The following is a 20,530-nucleotide window of genomic DNA, read 5'->3' as shown; positions in this document are numbered from 1 at the left end:
TTGTGAACAGAAAGGGGGCAAAATGAGGCCCAGAGAGGGGCAGACGCTGACCCATAGTCACGTAGCCCATTTATGGCTGCTTTGGGGCTAGAGCCAGCTCTGGCTGCCACTCCCTGGAGCCCCTGGATTCCCACCTCACCCCACCTGAGGTGTTGGGGTAGAGCTGGGGCCACCTCCCACATCTGCTCCCCCCACCCTACTGGCCCGACGGCAAAGGAAGACACCTGGCAAAGGTTGGCGTCCAGGATCCCACGTGTGGAATTAACTTCCGTTGCCCCTGCTGGTGAGGTGGTGGTCAGGGGCCAGGCCTTCAGGGGCGGATGCCCAAGGACGTGGCGGCACTGTCCCTTCTTGCTGAGGGGATAGTCAGGGGATGTGCCCTTGAGCCCAGGCAGTGGGGAAGGACACGATGGCCTGGTACAGAGCCCAGAGGGGGCCTCGGTTCCTGCTGTTTCCTGCTCTGTTTACAGACAAGCCGCTGTCCTCCCTGGGTTAGGGGAAGGGGTGGGGCAGAGGGCAAGTGCCAAGGTGGCACGAGGCTGGGCACGTGCCTGGTCCCAGAAGGTGTCTGAGGAGTGTCAGACACCTGGAGGTTCACACTGAGGACCCCCGCCCCCACAGGAGCACCTTGAGCTCTTCAAAAGCTGACCTCTGACCTGGGGGCAGCCAGAGTCCAGGTACCCCAAGCCCCGCCCTGGGCCCGGAATCCCCCAGCAGTGAGTCTTGGCTCTGCTTGTAGCATCTGACGCCAGAGGGCCTGAAAATAGCCCCTGGAGGAGGGGGAGGGTGGGGCTATTTAAAGGGCATGGGAGGAACAGAGCCCAGAGGGAGTGAGCGGTCATCATGGCCACTTCAGAGCTGAGCTGCCAGGTGTCCGAGCAGGACTGTGAGCGCCGAGAGGCCTTCTGGGCTGAGTGGAAGGATCTGACGCTGTCCACACGGCCTGAGGAGGGGTGAGTGCTGGCCAGCTGGGGGTCCCTCCTCCCCTCCCCTAGAGCACCCTTCCTGAGCCTTATGAAGCCAGAGCGCAAAGGCCAGGAGAAGTTTCGGGGGGTGGGGGCCAGGAGAGTTCCCGCTGGGGGGAGCGAAGTGGAGTCACCCCTCCAGCACCCCAGGTCCTGGCACCCCAGGTCCTCAGCGTGTGACTGGAGGGCAACAGATCACAGGAGTTCAGTGTCCCCTTCCCCTCTCCTTCCCAGTTGCTCCCTGCATGAGGAGGATGCCCAGCGGCGGGAGACCTACCACCGGCAGGGGCGGTGCCAGGCGCTGGTGCAGCGTTCCCCCTGGCTGGTGATGCGGATGGGCATCCTGGGCCGCGGGCTGCAGGAGTACCAGCTGCCCTACCAGCGGATGCTGCCGCTGCCCATCTTCACCCCTGCCAAGGTGGGCTCCACCAAGGAGGAGCACGAGGACACCCCCATCCAGCTGCAGGAGCTGCTGGCACTGGAAGCAGCCCTGGGTGGCCAGTGTGTGGACCGCCAGGACGTGGCCGAGATCACCAAGCAGCTGCCCCCTGTGGTGCCTGTCAGCAAGCCCGGCGCCCTGTGTCGCACCCTGTCTCGCTCCACGTCCCAGGAAGCACAGAGAGGCTGAGAGGGACGGTGACTTGGGCTCCACAGTGCCTGCCCTGGGCTGGGCCCTTCCTGGCTAGGACCACGGAGGGGAGCTGCTGGCCATGGAAGCTTTGTAGTTTGCCCAGAATTGGGGGCTAGGGGAGGTGGGAGCCAGAGGCCAGGATGCCTGGGTCTCCTGAGTTCCCACAGGGAGGGAGCAAAGACGGTGGGCACTAAGGGTGGAGTGCTGGGGGCCAGCACAGCTGAGTACCCCCAGGAGGAAAGGCAGAAAATGCTGGTGAGGGTAAGAGGTCCCTGAGAGGAGTGACCCCAGTCCGGATTTCAGCTTCAGAGAAGGATGAAGAAAAAGCATAAGGAATGCTCAGGGAAGGAGGCCTGGAGAAGAGCGGAGGGAGGGGGACGTGAAGAGGGCCGAGGCAGGGTGGAGCTCCCAGCACCCTCTGTTAGCGCTGCAATAAATGCTCAATCACATGCCAGAGTTTCGTCTCTTTCCTGGTGGTTGAGGGGCCCACCCGTTGGTGTCCCCCCCATGCTCACTTCTGGGAACAGGCCCTGCATCTGAGCTAAATATGGCAGAGTTAGTGGGTCACCCCATGCTCCTGGGCGGGGGGGCGGGGAGGGTTGCAGGGACAGAGCTATAAACAGGGTGGCTGTCTGTCCAGTCCCCCTGACTCTGCTCTGCAGTCCTGGCCTCTGTGTGAGTCCCCTGGCACTGGGCAGTGCCCAGGAGGCCAGTTGGCATCCAGGGTTTGTTTAAATGACCTCATGAAGAATATGGAAGGGGCTGGCACCGGGACTGTCCTCAGCTGTGCCTCAGGGTGTGGATGGGGTCAGTGACCCCAAGGCTGACCTCTCTCTTCGTTCTGAATCCAGACAGAATCAATCCTTGGCTGGGGTCAGGTGTTCTACCCTCCCTGCCCTGGGAGCCCAAGGTGGGTTCTTGGGGGTAGGGTGTGTAGGGGGTGGTCAGGTTCCTGTGTGTGACCCCTGCAGCTGTTGTGGTGACTCATGTCCCAACCTGGCTGCCTGGTCCAACAAGAAGACACTTTCCCTTTGGGACAAGGTGAGGGTAAGGGTGTGGCGCAGAGGCGGCCAGGGGCTGGCAGCCCACCCAGGGCCGAGAGGCACTAGACTTAGCCAGAGGAGGGCTCCACTCCAGGAAGACCACGGAGACGGCCCCGCAGAATCCACTTCCCATTTGGGAGGATAGGAAGGGGGACACTGGCATCTCGACAGCCTGGTACCTGGAGTGCCAAGCAATCTGCAGGGCTGGCCTGGCCCTGCTCCCCCAGAGGGGGCTGGAGTGTGGGCTGGGAGATGAGCGGGGTCAGACTCCAGACCAGGCGACACACCTAATCCCTTGGCACCCGAAGGCTCGGATCGCGTCCCCTGGTACCCCTGGCAGCCTGGAGAACGCACCCCGCGTCCTTCCGTCCTCACCTGGGTCCCTCGCCCCGGACGTGACAGAACGTCCCGAGCCTTCCGCCCTCGGCAGCCCCCAGATACGCGGCTGGGAGCCTGCAGGGCCCGCAGGGGAGGCCCGGGCAGTTCCGTCCGCTAAGTGCTTTATCCCTGCTCGCCTGCCCTATCGTCGCTGCCATCTGACGGGCGGGGCCGGAGCTCCGCTCTGGGGCCCCGGGGCGACCATGGCGGAGGCCAGAACGGACTGTCCTTTCTGGAGTCGGGGCGGGGGGCGGGGGCAACGCTGGAGGACAGGGACGAAAGAGGCCTAGAGGAGAGGCGGAGAAGGGGAGTTGGGGTGACCTCACTAAGGAAGGGGGGGGTGGCTGTTGGACAGGGTGTCCCAAGAGATGTCCCTGGCGCTGGGAGCTGGGAATGGGGGAAAGGGCTAGCTTGAACCCTGGCAAAAAAGAAGGGAAGGGATGCCAGGCAAAAGGGGTGAATGGAGAAGAGCTACAGGGAGGAGTTGGGGCTGGTGGACGCAGGGGTCTAAGGAGTCTGGGGGCACGAAGCTGAGGGGCAGGGCGCGGGAGCTGGCCTTGGACCAGGGCAGGTGAGGCAAAGGGTGGAGGGCAGAGGGGAGCAACCGTGGAGCAGGGGCGGGGACGGATGCTCCCCCCGTGTGTCTGCTGCTCCGACACTAAAGGAGATGGATGGGGTAAGGGAAACGCAGCGCGCGTGGCCCCGGGCGGCTCATCGCTCAGCCGCCGCCCCCGCAGCGGAGAGGTCGGGGCGGGGGTCCGGCCGCAGATAAAGGCGAGCGGGGGACAAGGGCGGCCGCGGCAGCAGCATGAGCGGGACAGACCTGAGTCACGCTGCGGGCGCGGCCCCCGACTTAGACCCGGGCCGGGCGGCAGTCGCCTCGGCCTACCAGCGCTTCGAGCCCCGCGCCTACCTCCGCAACAACTACGCGCCCCCTCGGGGGGACCTGAGCGGCCCCGACGGCGTCGGGCCTTGGAAGCTGCGCTGCTTGGCGCAGACCTTCGCCACCGGTGAGCGCTGGGAAACAGGACAAGGAGTCATCAGGGAGCCAAAGGGGCGCGCACGCGACAGCCAGATGGGGATAGGTAGTTAAGGGGTGAAAACAGAAGAGGAGCAAGCATCCCTCACGTGAGGGGGGGCTCGGGAGGGAGAGCACTCAGAATTGAGAAGTGAGGTGGGGAATGCAGAATGAGGGGCAAAGGCGGAGGAGAGAAGCTGCCAGGCACCTGAGAGTTCCCCCACTTAATCCTCACTGGTAGGTGACTAGAGTGTATAGTTGCGGAACCTGAGTCACAGAGAGGTTAGGTTCATTTCCCAAGGTAAAAGTCAGCGGACGTTAGAGCCAGACTCAGACCCTGGTTAGTCTAACTCCAGAGCTAATGCTTCTTCCAGACAGAGACACACTTCCAGGGGGAGAAGGAACGGAGAGAGGGGGAAGAAGCCCCAGGTAAGGGAGGCCGTGACTGAGGCTGGGGGCTGCAGGCACAGGCCTAGCACCAGGACCTGCTTCCTCTGCCCCACCCAGGTGAGGTGTCTGGACGCACCCTCATTGACATTGGTTCAGGCCCCACTATCTACCAGCTGCTCAGCGCCTGCGCCCACTTTGAGGACATCACGATGACAGATTTCTTGGAGGTGAACCGCCAGGAGCTGGGGCTCTGGCTGCGAGACGAGCCTGGGGCCTTCGACTGGAGCGTGTACAGCCAGCATGTCTGTCTCATCGAGGGCAAGGGGTAAGGGCTGGGGGGTACGGGTTGGGCAGGGGGTTTCCCACGGAGTGGCTGGTGGGAGGCAACAGAGAACTGGGTGTGGGCAGTCCAGAGCCCTGGTCCTGACTCTGCCTTCTGAGTCAAACAGTGAATCCTGCCAAGAGAAGGAGTGCCAGCTGAGAGCCAGGGTGAAGCGGATCCTGCCCATCGATGTGCACCAGCCCCAGCCCCTGGGCGCTGGGAGCCTGGCGCCCCTGCCTGCCGATGCCCTGGTCTCCGCCTTCTGCCTAGAGGCTGTGAGTCCGGACCTTGCCAGCTTCCAGCGGGCCCTGGACCACATCACTACACTGCTGAGGCCTGGGGGGCACCTCCTCCTCATCGGGGCCCTGGAGGAGTCATGGTACCTGGCTGGGGAGGCCAGGCTGGCAGTGGTGCCAGTGCGTGAGGAGGAGGTGAGGGAGGCCCTGGTGCGTAGCGGCTATGAGGTGAGGGATCTGCGTACCTACATCATGCCTTCCCACCTTCGGACAGGCGTAGATGATGTCAAGGGCATCTTCTTCGCCTGGGCCCAGAAGAAGGTGGGGGTGTGAGGCCCCAGTGCATACAGTGTCGGCGGCCCTCACCCACCTAGATTCCCTGTTATCTGAGGTGGCACCTAATAAAGAAATAAGTCCGTGCTGGTTGGTGTTAAGTGCAGTCTGCGGCTCTCCTGGGGAGCAACAAGGGCCCAGAGCTCTCTCTTGTGTTGTGGGCATATGGGAGGCATCAACCCTGGCCTTTTTCCCAGAAGCTTCCATGAAGGAAGGTTTCCGTACACTCATTCTTCCCAAACTAAGGAAAGCCAGGGTCAGAGGAAACTCATTCAGCATCTGCTGTGTGCCAGGCACCTGCTAGGTCCATTCAGTCCTCACACTCGGCAGCAGGTCCTGTTATCCTGTTTGCAGGTGAAGCTCAGAAAGGTTAGGAACAAATAAATAATAGAGGAGCTTAGCAGAGCCCAGAAGGGGAGGTGAAGGGGGATAATTAGGAGAACTTGCAGGCGGTGGTGCTACAACCCAGGCACAAAGGCCAAGGGAAGTCAAAGGGGAAGAACAGGCACCAGCTCCCTCTCCCAGTCCCCACTACGAGCGGGACGGGAGCTCCATCCAGATCTGCTGTTGCCCTGAATCTGGTCCTTGCCATCCCCACTCCCATGGGCCTAGGTAGAGACGCCATCTGCCTGTTGCCTCCAGCCAGCTCTGTCTTCTTCCCTCCAGCCCACCCTACTTACACAAATGAGCCGGAAAAGGGTAGGTGAGTCTGAGAATTGGTTTATTAAGAATGTCCCTTGCCACCCTCCTACCTTAAAATAGTTCTTAGTATCAAAAGAAGTTACAGGTCACCCAAGTCCCTGAGGTTGGAGTCCTAGCTCAGCGCCCTTACCCCCAGGGAGAGGCAAGAGGGCAGAGAATCCCGACTCCTTGCTCCAGTCACAGACACTGCCTTTGGATGGAAAGTTTCTGCAGCTCCATATTCTGTCCTTGTGGAGCAGGAATGTGCTATGGCTGCTGGCAACTGGCAGGGGTCACCTTTACCAGGGTGTAGGTACAGCACGGCCCCTGCCTGCCTCTGGGAAGACCAGAAACCAGACCCAGCCAAAGCCTTCTCCCCTCCTCCCTCAGATTGCCCCCTCCCTCCCCTGGGTCAGGCAGTGGCAAAGGGGCTTAGCAGGCAGGACACTGGGGTAGGGGCTGGCCAACCACGTCCAGGCAAGGAGGATCCCCAGTTTTCTTCCTCCCTCTGCCTCCCAAGGGGCTGATTCTGGGGGAGATCTTGGGTTGTGCAGAAGCCCAACGAGGTTCATAAAGAGGGCGGCAAAAGAAAGGAACACATATACACACATGCAGCCTGGACACCCTTACCCCTGCCAGATCTTGGGGACACCCTGGCTTTCTGCCTGGCCTGGGGCTGTGTATAGGGTTGGTGCTCAGTAAATGGCTGTGGACGTGATTTGATTCTCCCCCGCCCACTGTGTGGCATTCCCACTCCCCTGCACCTCCACTCAGTCTCTACACGTTCCCCTAACCCACACTAACCCGCCTGCCCCCCAACACCACACTTCAAAACCACTCACATACACCCCCGCTTTCCACACTGCACAAGGCCAATGCTCACACACACTGCCCCACCCGGCATCCCACACACCCAGGCCCGTGCCCACCAGCCCGTCACCTACACACTTGGTCTCCCTTACGCACTCACGTGCGAGCTCCCAACCAGAAGAGCAGCACAGGGGCCAGAGGGATTCCTGTCCTGGGTTCTCTGGGGTCCTGGCCCCGAAGAGGGAGTGTGGTGAGGCCTCTGGGGGTCTGACTGGGACAACAGTCTGGGTGAGGCTGCTCCCCGATCCCAACAGCTTGGTCCCTCTAGATCCCATGGGGAGAATGAGACCTGCCTTGAAACCTGGGCAAAGAGCAAGCATCTAGTGCCACCTAGTGGTGCCCCGGAGGAGGGCACGGGGGTAACAGAAGGGGACCCCACTATATCCCCAAAGGCCTGTGGTACCTGGTCTCCCAGCTAGACAGATGGCTCTGGGAACCACCCAGGCAGTGAGGGGATGGGAGGAGGAAGATGATGGGGAGGGAGAGGCAGCCCTCCTCTCGGTGGAGCTAAGAACACAGTTCCAGCCCTGTTCAGCTCCAGGGAGCAGAGGGGTTGCCCATTTTCCTGCCCCAGATGTTATGAGGCCAGGTCTGAACTGACGCCAAAAACTGTGAGGGCCATGTGGGGGTGAGCAAGGGGCTGGGCAGGTTACATGATTCTGGTCCCACACCCTCCATGTCCAAGTACAAGATGCTAAAAGGAAAAAAAGGCATCTCAAGGATTGGGGCAGGGACGGGGGGAAGAAGGGGAGCCAGCAGGGAGGGACAGAGTCCCCAAGAGGGCAGACCCGCTTCCAGGGCCTTCAGTCCAGTTTGAACTTGGCCTCTGATTCTTTCAGCAGGTAGAGGCTGTCATCTTCCAGAAAGCTGTGGGCCAAGGGAGAAGCCCACTGAGGCACAGCTCTGAGAGCGTCCCCTGGGGGCAGGGTGGGGTGTTGCAGGCGAGCGGGCAGTGGGTGACCAGCGCACAGAGGCCTCTAAGAGGCAGGCAAGGACGGGCAGGGAGGAGCACCCACCTGAAGAAGAGGACGTGGACAGGGATGGTGCTGACGTGCCAGATGGCGTGGGCATCCAGAACCCAGAAGAGAGGCGGGAAGTCTAGCAGCTCGAGCAGGGACAGCCCCTGCAGCAGCAGGACCACCACGATGCACTTGTGCACGTGGGGCAGACGCTGCCGATTCCGCAGGCACCAGGTCAGCCACCACGCCGCGTTCACCAGGCCTGGGGGCGGGTGGGGGCGGGGAGAGGCTCATTCCCCGACCTCCTTCTCTCCTCCCAAAGTCTCTCCTAGCCCCCATGCTCTGTGACCCCAGGGCCCCCCTCAGGGGCTCCTCCCAACCTCCCCCCTCTCCCACCCCCAATTCTTTTCCCTTCCCTCCCCCTAAGGGTCTTTCTAGAAGCTCCTTCTCTGGGAACAGCACCAATGCCCACCTCCACCCCAAGCCAGCAGCTCTGCAGATGGTCCAGCCCCCCCAGAGACCCTGTCCCACCTCACCGATCGCCACATTGGCCGCCAGGTTGTAGCCATAGTCGAAGCGGACGAGGCTCAGGTAGGAGACGTGCGCCGTCAGCATTAGCAGAAGGAGGGCCCGGAAGGCACTGGCCACGGCCGGGCGCTGCAGCCCCACGGTCCTGCCCCGCCACCCAGAGCCGCTCAGATGCAGGGTGACCCGTCCCGCAGCAGCAGCAGCGTGGGGGAGCCACTGCCCCCTCCCCCATCAAAACAGGCTAGCAGGGCAGGCCTCCAATTCCTGTGGACTTTGCCAACCTCCTTGGAAAGAGCCAGGGCCCCTGGTCCCACCACAGAGTCCCTCTCCAGAGCCGTCTGGAGCGTATGCACGTGCGAGATGAAAGCCCTGGGACAGCACCCCCAGCGGAGAGACTGGCGACCCCTTTCTGCCCCCAGGGTCTGATTTTGCTCCCCCAGCAGCCAAGGCGGGCTCACCTGACACAGCACAGATAGACTGAGTGTAGGATGACAGTGGAGGCACAGAAGTAGTCCATTTTCTGAGGACAAGGAGAGCTGGATGAAGGACCAGTGTGTGGGCAACAGGTGGTGGACAAGGCTTCATGCAGGGCAGGCTCCAGAGGGGACCCACTAGGGATGGGGGCAGGGAGGGGTGGCAGAGGCCCAGCCAGAGTCTAATGTGGGAGTCCTAGGCCTATGGCTGGTGGGGACGTGTCTCGTGCTCCTTTTGTCTATCGCTGTCTCATGCCTGAATTCAATAGACTGACCCTTGTATTCACATACAATTTAAAAAAAAACGTGTGCTCAGCAGCGAGGCTTTAGAGGTATTGGTAGAGGGTGCCCGCCAAGACTCCAGAACGTAAGAGCATGCGCAGAGTTCAGAGCGTGGTCTGGAGCTCAGCAGCTGTGGGCTCAAGTCTGGACTGCACCCCTTCACTGGCTGCATGATGCTGGGCAAGTGATTTCACCCCGTCCAAGGCTCAGCTGCCGCATCGGTTAAGAAGAGCCAATAATCACACCTGCCTCACAGGGGTCAAGTGAGGCTCAAGTGCACGAATAGGTTTAAAACGCCCAGCACAGAGCAAGTGCTCCGTGAACCGAGTCAGCACGAGAACTAAGAGAGAACTAAGCCAGCTCTGCCCCACCGCTCCTGGCTCCTCAGCTCTGCCCCACCGCTCCTAGCTCTGCCCCACCGCTCCTGGCTCCGCTGGGGACTGTCTCCAGCAGAAACGGGAGTGGGAGGGCGCTCACCTCTGTGACGTCGGTGTCCCTGGTGTGGAAGACTGTGGACCAGAACCAAGCATTGAGGGAGACCTGAGGAGGGAAGTGGCTGGTGAGTGTGGTGCCCCAAGGTGGGGAAGACCCCCCAGAGGGCTCACATCCATCTCACTTTGGGGAAAAGGATCTACAGAGCTGAGAAGCATGCTTCCCCTGGGCCCTGGAGCCCATGGACTGGACAAACCCGTGTCCCTCCACCCCCACCCAGCCCGGGGCCGTCAGGCTCAGCTTCCCACCACCCTGAACCCCCAAGGCCACGGGGGCTGCAGCCGCCACAGGTTCCGGCCTGGCCCGGGAACCAGTTCCAGCACAGTCAAGTTCCCTAGTTACTCAGTGGCTAAGACAACAGCCCCCGGGGGAACCTCACCTCCTCCCCCAACTGGCAGGTGCTGATGACAGCCCCACCCGGGCCAGGTGAACCAGTGACCTCAGCCTCTGGTGGCGGGAATGAAGTGGGTGGGGTGGAGGGGCTCGAGCCAGCATGGGGTGTGTCCAGAGCAAGCAAGCAAGGGAGGGAGATCAAGTAGGTCCCACTGGGGCCAGTCTCTGAGGAGGAGCCTGGCCAACGGAGCCCAGCCTCCTCCCGGCTGGGCCGGCCCAACCCTCCAGGCCCAGGCCAGTGGCTGCTGCTCCAAGCTCTGGGAGGAGTAGAGGAGCAGGGCTGGAGGGGCAGCGGTGGGCAAGGGCCCAAGGGAACGCTGGAGGCCTTTCTCCTGGAAATTAACCGCGGGGAGAGCGCACAGATCATCTTGCAAATGAGGCCTGCCTCTTGTGGGAGTTGGTGCTGACATTTTTTTGAGGGACTGCTGTGTCCACAGCAGAAGCCCAACGTACTGAAAGAAGGGTGGGCTGGGGTGGAGATACACACACTGGAGGGCTGGGAAAGCAGCCAAAGGGAGAAACAGCCAAGGTCTGGCCTGGAACGCCCTGGAGGTGGGGGTGGATGCACTAGGGTGGTACAGGCCTGCCGGAGATGGGTAAAGGCCGGAGCTGCTCAGTGGGGTCCAGTATACCAGGAGAACTGGACAGGCAGGGGACAGAGGGAGCAGGGTAAAAAGCCACTCTCCAGCCGGTATGCAGCAGGAAGGTCAGAGGGTAGGATGAGTTCCCTAATGCAGGCTCGAGGGGGCTTATGAGGAAACGGGAAGAGCAATGGGGTGGAGGCCTGGGCTCTGCTGCAAAGCTGGAAGTCTCTGGAGGCTCGGGGAGTCCGGTGTAAGCCTGTCTGGCCTGGGTCCAGGGCTAACTCCTGCTGCGTATGCTTCTCATGACCTGGGCACAGGCTTTGTCCTTCTGGGCCCGAGCTTCCCCCTGGGACAAATCAGGGGCTGGCCAAAGTGATCCTTTGTCCCCTTTCCAGCCCTGATGTCAGGTGATCAGTCCAGGTCAGGCTGCTTCCTCCTTTGAGGACAGCCATCCTGTCCCATCCCTGGTGCTATCCCTTCCCCAGAGACAGCAATGGAGGCATGGTCCGGAGGCTGGAAAACGGGTCATTTTCCAGAGCAGAGTCGTTTCTCAGACTCTGCTTCTGCAGAGTCTGTGGTACTCAGGGTCAGCGTGGGGAGAGAAGCAGGCCCGGGGCTGGAGACGGGGCCCAGGCGATCACATGGGCCAGGTCTCCTGGGCAGGCGAGGAACAGGGACACCCTTGGGGAAGAGTAGCCCTGGAGCCAACGTGAGGGGGAGGTGGTGGGGAAGGCAGCAGGGAATGGCGGCCAGCCAGGCCTCCTTGTCACCCATGGCAGGAAGGGGGAGGTGACAGGAGGACTGAACTAAGTGGTGGCTGGGGGTTGGGGGGGATGCACAGCGCTAGGGCTTAGCTCTATGGGATGGGGCTGGGGGCGGCTTGGTTCCCTGTCCAACTGCCTCCCCAGGGGGCCTTCCACTTACAGAGACCCACCTGAAGCCGGGACTCTGCACCCCTGAAAAGTCCCCTCTCCCCTTGGGAGTTTCCCATTATGGAGGGCTCCTCTTCTGACCCTCTCCACAGATTTGGGAGATAGTGTCATTAACAATGCAGGCCCTAGGGCCAGACTGCCAGGGTTCAAATCCTGCCTCTGCATTTCCTGTGTGTCCTTGGGCAAGTTATTTAGCCTTGCTGTGCCTCAGTTTTCCCATCTGTAAAATGGGAATAATCACAGTATTGATAACGATTTAATGAGCAATACAAGTACAGTGTACAGCACAGCGCCCAGGAACAGGGTTAAACATTAGGAGTTACTTCTCCCCACCTAGTTGACCAGTGTGGGATCCTCACACCACTTCACAGACTTGAGGCCAAAGAGCCCAAGTCTGCCTCCCATTCTCCCTGCCGGCCAGGGAGGTCTAGGCCAAGAAGGGGTGGTCTCCCCACAACTGCCTAGGCTCATCCCATAGTTCCAGGCTGGGGGCAGGATGTCTGCAGCCTCCATAAGGAGATGGACTCTGGGTTCAAGTTCTGCCTCGGCCCCTAAAGAGCTGTGTGATCTTGAACAAATAACAGCTTCTCTGAGCCTCAGCTGCCTCACCTACAAAACGGGGTTCATAATAGCATCCACTGCGTAAGAGGGTTGTGAGGACGATGTCTGCAAAATACAGGGCGCAAAGAAGCCATTCAGTAAGTGGTGGCTGTTACTGTGGCCTGGCACACGCTAGGTGACCCAGAAATGTCAGTTTCCTTCATCATGTCCAGGGACTGACCTCCTACCACTTCCCTTCACCTGACACCCCCCCCCCGCAAAGGTCACAATGTTCCAGGGCAAACCACAGGGCCCCAGGGTCTCTTGATTCCAGAACGCAGATGCCTCAGCTGTAGGAAGAGGCCCCTCCTCCCTGCTCCTGAGCCACTACCCCACCAGGATGCACCGAAGAGATGCTACTTCTCTTCACTTGAGTTTGTCATCAAGACTCAAGCGAAGGGACAGAGGGCCGTGGAGGGAAGGGACAGCCCAAGTGTACGGCTGCTCCCAGCCTCCTCAGCCAAGCCTGAGTAGCATGAGGGGGCGGGGGGATAACTGGTCAATCAGACAGGCCAGGAGGGCGATGGACGCCAAGAACTTTGCATAAACACTGAGGAAAGGGGGAGGCGGGGCAGGTTGCCAACGAGGGTGGAACTGGTGGGGGACAAAGAAGGCTGGGCGGAGGGGGAGCAGGAGGCTGTTTCAGTCTGTTGGAAAATAGGAAAATTGAGACAAAAATATCACAGCCGTGAAACTGGTTGGATGCCAAGTGAGCCAGATCTGTCAGGAATTCGACCCCAGTACTAAGCCCCAGTGCTCGGGGCTGTCATTGACACCACTGAGGTGGGGACAAGTGGGTCTTTAAATAGCTCGGTGTCTCAGAAGTGGGGGAGGCAGAATGTTAAATATGATGCCTGCTGCCATCCTGGGCCCCCCCAGAGGCCTCAGGCAGGGCAAGCCGGCCCCAGTTCACTCCTGAGAAAGGAATGGGCAAGAAGTGGATGGAGACTAGAGAAGGGGGGCTTTTTCCACCATCAGAAAGGATCCCTTGGGCTTCCCTGGTGGCACAGTGGTTGGGATTCCGCCTGCCGATGCAGGGGACGCGGGTTCGTGCCCCGGTCCGGGAAGATCCCACATGCCACAGAGCGGCTGGGCCCGTGAGCCATGGCTGCTGAGTCTGCGCGTCTGGAGCCTGTGCTCCGTGGTGGGAGAGGCCGCAGCAGTGAGAGGCCCGCGTACCGAAAAAAAAAAAAAATCCCTTGATTTCTTGCCATTGCCTGTTCCACTGGCTCTTGTCTGACCGTAGGGATGTCCTTCCTGAAGTCTAGCCACCATTCTGCTGTAGGCTTAACCTGTCTCTTCTCACAGTTCCCTCAGCAGAGGTAGGGTACAGTTAGTCCCCACCTCCCTGAATCATCCTGCAGAGACAGTCTGGGACTTCCCGGCACCCTCAGCCTCACCTCTACCCCTGAGGACCTTTCCTTGTTGGATGAAGGGGCAGAGCATTGGTCTGGCCTGGCAGCTTCGGCAGAGAGCAGGGGCCCCTGATTCCACGAAGTCAAAGGTCTGTGGAGGGCCGAGTTTTCAAGGCTCCTCCAAAGCCTGGCTGCTGCCCAGCCTACGTCCAGGTCTAAATGCCAAGGCAGGGGTTGACTTCTCGTGCCAAAGCTTCATTAGCTCTGCTAATTCCCGGAGAAAAAGACTGAGACCCACTCCCCTTCCCAAGACCTAAGCTGGAGCAGGTTGGGGGGCCTTCCCACCCCACCCCACCAGAAATCAGGAGCCCCACTTGTTCCAGAAAACCCAGCCCAGGACAAAGTCCACTGCCACACCCTCCACAGAGCCTGGGATCCTTCGCGCGTGCAAACATACACAGGACTAAAGATCAAGCGTAAAATCCAAACTGGATCATCAAAGGGAGTGTGGGCACTGAGACTCTGTCCCTCGAGGGCCTATGGGTGGCGTGAAGGGGGTCCCATGTCCCAGGACACCACATCCCATAGGGTGCCCTGTGACACAGGCCCCAGGTATCTGTCCCCTCTCAACCTAACATCTCCTGATCTGTCCCTAAGGGTCCTTGGTCACGCTGGACTGCAGGGTACACCTGGGAAGTATGATCCTCACCAAGAAGGAAGCTGAGTGGCAGATGCCAGTGAGATGAAAGACCCAAGAAACAGGGAGATCAAGGCAAGAGCTGTGAAGTGACCACTGGCCTCTGGCGCGTGTCGTGAAGACAAACGCTGGGACCCTCAGACCAGCACGTCCACCCAGGGAGGCTCTGAGTTTAGTTCGGAGAGATCAGGCCGGGCTGTCCTGTGCTAACAGGGGCAGGGGCGAGGGGGCGGTAAAGCGGTGAGCCAGGCGGCAGTGTCCCTGGAAGAACCCCAAGGGAAAGGGGACGGGTGTACTGTCCTCAGTTTCCCCACCCTTCCTGCTTTCTTGGCCAGGACCAAATTCCCTTCTCTGTGCGAGGCCTAAAACAGGAAGTGGTAGCTCTATCCCACCCATGCCTGTGACAGGCTGGGCTGAGGCCAGGCCCTTGCCTACACAAGAGTCCTTGCCTCTCAGCCTGGCACTTGGGGCCTCTCTGCTTCATCTTACCCCCCTTCGACTCCCTTTCACCCAGCCACGCTGTGGTCAGGCTGACCTTCCCAAGGATGCCTGTCCAGGCCCCACACTGACCAGCTTCTGCACCTTTGCTCCTGCTGTGCCCCCAGCCTGGAATGCTGGAATCTAACCTCCTCTCCTGCCACGTGCACACGTCTAAGCCTGACCAGGCCTACGAATCCCGGATGAAGCCTCTCCTCCTCTCTGCGCTTCCCTGAAAGACTTCTCCCCCAGACGACATGATCTCCCCACCTCACAGCTCCCAAAGCTCTCTCCCTGAGCCCTCCTCACCTCTGCCTCCATCCTGCCGCCCAGATTGGCAGGACCTGGACCTCCCACTTGGCTTAGCTCCTTGGGGCGGGGACTTCAGCTACCACAAGTGCTAACCTCTTTCTCCACCCACGGCAGATGCTCCATAAGCATTTCGCACAGCACGTGGAGAGAGCCCAGAGAGGGACTAGGTGCTCAGGCCCTGGAGCCAGACAGCCCTGGGTGCCAGCCTGTCTCCACTATTCACTACCCTGTTAGCTGTTAACTTGGGGCAGGTTTTCCCCTCTCTGAGCCTTCCACAAAGCTCACAGTGGTATCACAAGGATTAAGTGAGAAAATGTATGTACAGAACTGAGGACCATGCCCGTCACGTAATCTGTGTTCTGTAACTGATAAAAGTTATTAACGTCTATTGAATGGGAAGTGTTAGGGAGGAGCTGCATCACCCAGAGGCTCGGCAGCCTCCTTGCTGCCCTGCTTCCGATCCCCATCCCTCAAGTCTGAGGTTTGGCCTGGACTTCCGGCACCCCAACACTATCAGTTTCCCCAAGGTCCTCAGAGATCTAGGGGCGGCCTTCAGTCTCATTTTATTTGACTGAAGCAGAACTCAGGAGTATGGCCTACTCTCTCCTTCCTGTCCTTGTCCCAGGGCTCCCCCAACCACACGATGAATCATTTCCCACCTCCCCCTCTGGCCACTCCTTTTGTCTCTGTTGCTGGCTCATCCTCCTCTATTCAGCCATTAAGTTTTGGGGTTCCTCGAGGCTCCATCCTAGACCCTTTCTCTTCTCACCAAGTTCTCCCCTGGTGACCGCATCCACAGTTTCTATCACTGTCTCCTAAGCAGAAGCACAGGGGTCATCCTTGATTCCTCTCTTCCCATCTTAGGTTATCCACACAGCCAAGAAGGTAAGAGTGTAGACTCTGGAGCCAGATGCCTAGATTCAAACCCTGGCTCCGGGGCAGATTACTTAAACTTTCCAGTCCTTGGTTTCCTCATCTGTAAACTGGGGACAATAATACTACCTACCTCATAAACTTGTTATGGTATTAACAAGGTTAACATTTATAAAACGCTTAGAAGGGTGCCTGGCACACAGTAACAGCTATGTAGTTGTTTGTAAAATAAATACATTTAAAAAATTTTAATGTCACCTCCAAAACATAGCTCAAACATATTCTCTTTAATACTTTCCTTCCCAAGACCCAGGCCACCTCTCTAGTCTCGCTACTGTGCCCCATGCTAAAATTACCAACTAGGCCCCGCATCCACTCCTGCCCGCTCCAACCTGGTCTCTACACAGTAGCCAGGATAGCAGATCTATTCACGAAGCCCCTTCTCTCCAACCCTCATTGCTTCATGAGGCTTTGACCGTCGAGATCTAAAGTGTTACTGTGCCTTCCAGGCTCTCCATCCCCATCCATCTCCAGGCTCCACCTGCTGCCCACCTGCCCACCTGCCTCACACCCCCTCCCAGCTTCCTGCCTGGTCGGTCTCCTGGCCTTTCAGGTCCTCATATAACCTGCACTCTGTCCTGCCAGTGCACATTCACTCATCATTCTGATTTGACCTCACACACCCCTTCCTCAGGGAAGGCCTCCCTGGACTGCCCTGTACTGGTCTAGACCCCATCACACACCCCGACAGCAGCACACATCTATCCTCCACTGCACTTGTTCACAGCTGTCCTTTTACATTCAATTGTGTGCTTATGTGATTAGTACCAGAGGGCAGGGACCTGTCTGTTTTTATATCCTTGTGGCTCTCCTGCACCCAACAAAGTGCCTGGCACAGAGCAGGCGCTCGATATATGAACAAGAGGCTGCTTTGATGGCAGGAAGGTGAGTGAGGGTGGGCTGTTTCCCTAAGGCTTCCAGTGGTAGCTCTGGTCTAGAGACATCCACCGCCACCTCCTCCTCCCACACCCCCCCCTCCAAGGTTGCTGTGGCTCCTGCACCACGGTCCCTGCTTCTCACACAGCTCCACGCTCTGGATGCTGGCTCTTCTGACCAGCCATTCTGTGAAGCTCACAGCCCTCTCTGGATACTCAGATGGAACATATTTCAGCTTCTCCAGGGATGGTCTAAGACCAGACTGAACTCTAGATGGAATGCTGTGGCTGCTACTGCCTCCAGGCCTCAGCTGGGGTTGACAGTGCTTTGAACCTTCCAGAGGGGTCCTTGGGATGACCTGTGGTCCCCGCATGCTCCCTACCGCCCATCTCCCTTCTGTGGTTGTAAATTGCCCTGCTGGGTGTTTCAGCAGCTTCCTGCTTCAGGACAAGAACAATGTTTCTTTCCTCTCTCCCACTCTCTCAAACAGCCTGACCTAGGACTCTGCTAGAAACGGAAGGCCTAATTCAGTACCTTCCATGTTCTCCCCAGGCTCGACCATCCCATAGCTGCAACTTTAACCCTGGAAAACAGAGGGGAAGCTAGGTGGGTGATAATGGGGATCTAAGAGTTCCTCATTCCTGGGTGAGGGTGTTGAGCAGGAATCCTGCCAGGTTACCTACCCAAGCGAAGGCCACGCAGGTAGGGTACATAGGGGATGAGGCTGGCACGGAGGTGCGGTAGCGACAGAGCATAACCAGGCTGGCCAGGCCATTGAGGAAAGAGGCCACAGCAGAAGCTGGTTCTTGGAAGCACAGGAACCGGAAGAAGGGCCACTGAAAAAGGAGCACAGGGAGGGGTCTGAGGAGCAAGCAATGCCCAGTTGGTCCAACCTACCGCTGCTTGACCTGCTGCATCACCAGGCCCCCGGCCGGCTCCGCAGCTCTGGACCTTGGCCAAAGCCTCAGGGGCAGTCCCTCTTCAGCTCCGCAAACTCCCCTGCAGTCCCTGGGTGAGCGTTACCCCTCTATCCTGGCCAGCACTCACAGCACTGGGAAGACCAGGCCGGGCAGTGTGGATGGCTCAGTATGGCCTGGTGGAAATAGCACAGACCTGCCATCTAGAAGACACAGGTCCTAATCCCTCCTCTACCACTAACCACAGCCCTCTGAGCCTCAGCTTACTGTGACAAACTGGGAAGAATAATTCTTGCCAACCTCAACACTCTAGAACAGGATCATACTGGATCAAAAGGCATCAGCAATCTGTCTCGCTGGGCAATCTGAGGGGGTATTATTATTTTAATCCAGACTCCTACTGAAGAAGCAACAGAAAGTGTGCCGGGGGATGCTCAGGGAATTGGTCTTTGTAGCAAGGTGGGCATCTCAACCACCCTAAGCAGCCCAGGACCACTCCCTGAGGAGACTCCAAAGCCTCCCAGATCCTGTTACCTCAAATCCAGAGGCAGGACACACTGTTCCCATCTGATGATAACCAGCATGTTTTGAGAAAAACAGGTACCTGCCCCAAACACACACTCATCACCCCACACCCTGGCCTGCTTGGACAGCGTGGTCCAACTAGAGGCATCTTACTCCCATCATCTACCTAACCCTGACCCTCCAACTCACCTTGCCATGGAACTGAGGCACTTTGTGACCTTCCTGGAGGTAGAGGCCAACGGTGACCCACATACACTCATACTTACAGTCATCCTGACAGGTCCAGCCTGAAACAGATAAATATGGCCTGGTGAACTCCCCAGCATAGGGAGGCACAGAGCGAGCTCGAATGGGGCCCAAACTCAAACAGGCCAAGAGGTCCTGCAGGTTGGAGAGAACCAGAAGAAATCGGAAAATTCTAGCTTCCTGCTTGGATGGATGAGAGATGGTGTAAAATATAAATAAGGGAAAGGCATGTGTGTGTGTGTTTTAGCGGGTAGGAGTGTACAGTGAGCAAGTGGAGATGTTTCTTCTCTCTTCCTTTCACCCAAGACGGAGACTTTGCCATCTGATGGACTCATCTGTGGATACCTGGGTTTACGTTTGCCTTTCCTGAACACAGGATTTTCTCTCACTCACCAGGGAGAAACCCTTGCCGTTTTACACCCCATCTATGAAAATGAAGCCCAGATTCTTCAGTCTGACTTTTAAGGCCCCATATTCCCTTTCTAACTTTATTTCCCACTACTCCTTTTCATGCACCCCGCTCGCTGAGTAAACCAAGCTGCTGGATGTGTCCATATCTGTCCAGGGCCTCCACTCTCTGTTTTCTGTCTGGTATGCAAAGGGATAGTAAAGAGAAGAAACGTGTAGTCAAACAGGCCAGAACTAAAAACTCCACTTTACCACTTACTGGCTGTGTGATTTTGGGCAGCACACTTAACCTCTCTGAGTCTCCCCATCTGCAAAAATCAGGTTAAGAGAATTGACCTCAAAGGGTTGTTGTGAAAAATAACTATTTTGACACCTGCCACAAAGGAAGTGCCCACTATGGCCACAGGCCTAGATTTAATGCATCCATCCAGAAGCCCTTCCTCTCGAATGTTCCAAGATAATCACTGCCCCCACCTCCTCAAAGCCAGAAACGATTCCTTCCTCCCTATTACTTAATCTAAGAGTCCTTTGGGGCTCAAATCATCCTCTCCCTTGCCCTTGAGAAGGCTAAAGTCCCCTTGGGGACTGTGAGCCCCGAAGTCAGGACCCTGGTCTGATTTCAGTGTCCTTCCAGGTCTTTGTACCCAGGAGGTAGTAAATGCCCATTTGACTGACTAAATAAAAAGTAAATGAAGCTCCTGGTTGACAGACTATCTAATCACTCTGGGGTTCCACTCACTCACACTCACAATGGACCCGGGAGAGGAACTAAGGTACAGATTGCAGAGTGGTCTTCGGGGGCGAAAGGGGCAGGGCAAGCCCAATGGGCGGGGCCTATCGCGGGGTGGGGCTTACCTGCTAGGCTCATGTAGATTGGCTGGCGGGAGCGGAAGTGCTTCAGTGCGCCCCCCGAACAGTTCCGCTCCTCGCACCGCAGCACGCAGTCGCGGTACACCGGCTCGCGATCGCCCTGGGAGCCGCTTGCTAGTGCGGCTGCCCCAACCAGCAGCACCAGCCGCACCGTTCGCCCGGCCATCCCTTCACCCTGGCCCTCCGCCGGCGGAGGAGCTTAGGAGTCTTCACTTCCGGAGTAACCGGAAGTGCCTTGTGTTCTTTCATCTACTCTCCGCTGAAGTCCACCCCAGTTTAAATAAACGTTCCCGGAATTTTTTGGGCGCCTGCCCCGCCCCTCGCCTTAATGTTATTTGCATGTAACAGACGTCAGGGTTAGGGGAGGGGAGACACCAGGTGGGTTAAGAAGCAAAATAAAGTGGTATCTTATCAACATCCGTCTTCTTTCTTTTCCAGGGCCTCTTTATTTCAGGTAGGGCAAGTTTTCTGTCCCCAGCCCTGTCGGGTTTCCACTCCCTAATGTACCCGGCACTGTCCATTTATCTCCATCTTCACTGGCACCGCCACCCTAGTTAAAGACATCATCGTCTGTCGCCGAGGCAGCCGCATTAGCCTCTTAACACATCCCCCTACTTCTACTTATACCCCTCCAGCCCATGCTCTATTTCCAAAAATTCAAATTTGACCATGTCATCCTTCTTCATAAAATACTGGCTCCCACTTGCCTCAAGATAAAATCATAACTCCACAAGCCCTGCACGATCCAGCCCCTGCCTACTGGTCTCCCTCACTCGTCTGCCCCAGACTCCCCTCAAGGGGTCA

General features: G+C 58.3%; 3 protein-coding genes across 5 annotated transcripts; 2 read left to right on the top strand and 1 right to left on the bottom strand.

Moving 5' to 3' along the window:
- The first annotated feature begins 793 nt into the window (after positions 1-793).
- Positions 794-2,040, top strand: TCAP (titin-cap). The gene is made up of 2 exons (XM_082679511.1): positions 794-953; positions 1,200-2,040. The coding sequence occupies exons 1-2, from the start codon at positions 844-846 to the stop codon at positions 1,591-1,593; spliced, it is 504 nt and encodes a 167-aa protein (XP_082535637.1). The 5' UTR covers positions 794-843; the 3' UTR covers positions 1,594-2,040.
- A 1,753-nt stretch (positions 2,041-3,793) lies between these two features.
- Positions 3,794-5,316, top strand: PNMT (phenylethanolamine N-methyltransferase; the record flags this gene model as incomplete). Its single annotated transcript, XM_082679293.1, has 3 exons — positions 3,794-4,027; positions 4,543-4,750; positions 4,875-5,316. Exons 1-3 carry the CDS (start codon positions 3,826-3,828, stop codon positions 5,314-5,316), a joined length of 852 nt encoding a protein of 283 aa, XP_082535419.1. The 5' UTR covers positions 3,794-3,825.
- A 738-nt stretch (positions 5,317-6,054) lies between these two features.
- On the bottom strand, positions 6,055-19,918 carry PGAP3 (post-GPI attachment to proteins phospholipase 3). Of its 3 annotated transcripts, XM_082679176.1 has the most exons (9): positions 19,712-19,852; positions 19,116-19,164; positions 18,392-18,489; positions 17,444-17,596; positions 9,587-9,649; positions 8,813-8,874; positions 8,363-8,499; positions 7,884-8,088; positions 7,421-7,734 (listed from the first exon to the last, which is right to left on the bottom strand). In XM_082679176.1, exons 2-9 carry the CDS (start codon positions 19,162-19,164, stop codon positions 7,671-7,673), a joined length of 831 nt encoding a protein of 276 aa, XP_082535302.1. In that variant the 5' UTR covers positions 19,712-19,852; the 3' UTR covers positions 7,421-7,670. The 3 variants fall into 3 exon arrangements, with proteins under 3 accessions (XP_082535303.1, XP_082535302.1, XP_082535301.1); XM_082679177.1 differs by lacking the exon at positions 19,116-19,164 and having other exon boundaries at positions 6,055-7,561; positions 19,712-19,918; XM_082679175.1 differs by lacking the exon at positions 19,116-19,164 and having other exon boundaries at positions 19,712-19,918.
- Positions 19,919-20,530: the final 612 nt, after the last annotated feature.

This window comes from Grampus griseus (assembly GCF_964374135.1).
Source record: "Grampus griseus genome assembly, chromosome: 20".
NCBI lineage: Eukaryota > Metazoa > Chordata > Mammalia > Artiodactyla > Delphinidae > Grampus > Grampus griseus.
Note: the sequence above shows the minus strand (reverse complement) of the source record. Positions and strands in the feature narration are given on the sequence as shown.

Excerpts from the sequence above, each read along its gene's own strand:
- TCAP (XM_082679511.1), top strand. The coding sequence starts at position 844 with ATGGCCACTTCAGAGCTGAGCTGCCAGGTGTCCGAGCAGGACTGTGAG. Across the intron at positions 954-1,199 it reads TCCACACGGCCTGAGGAGGG|TTGCTCCCTGCATGAGGAGG; the intron begins GTGAGTGCTGGC and ends TCTCCTTCCCAG.
- PGAP3 (XM_082679177.1), bottom strand. The coding sequence starts at position 19,892 with ATGGCCGGGCGAACGGTGCGGCTGGTGCTGCTGGTTGGGGCAGCCGCA. Across the intron at positions 18,490-19,711 it reads AATCTACATGAGCCTAGCAG|GCTGGACCTGTCAGGATGAC; the intron begins GTAAGCCCCACC and ends TATCTGTTTCAG. Across the intron at positions 8,089-8,362 it reads GGCGGCCAATGTGGCGATCG|GCCTGGTGAACGCGGCGTGG; the intron begins GTGAGGTGGGAC and ends ACCCGCCCCCAG.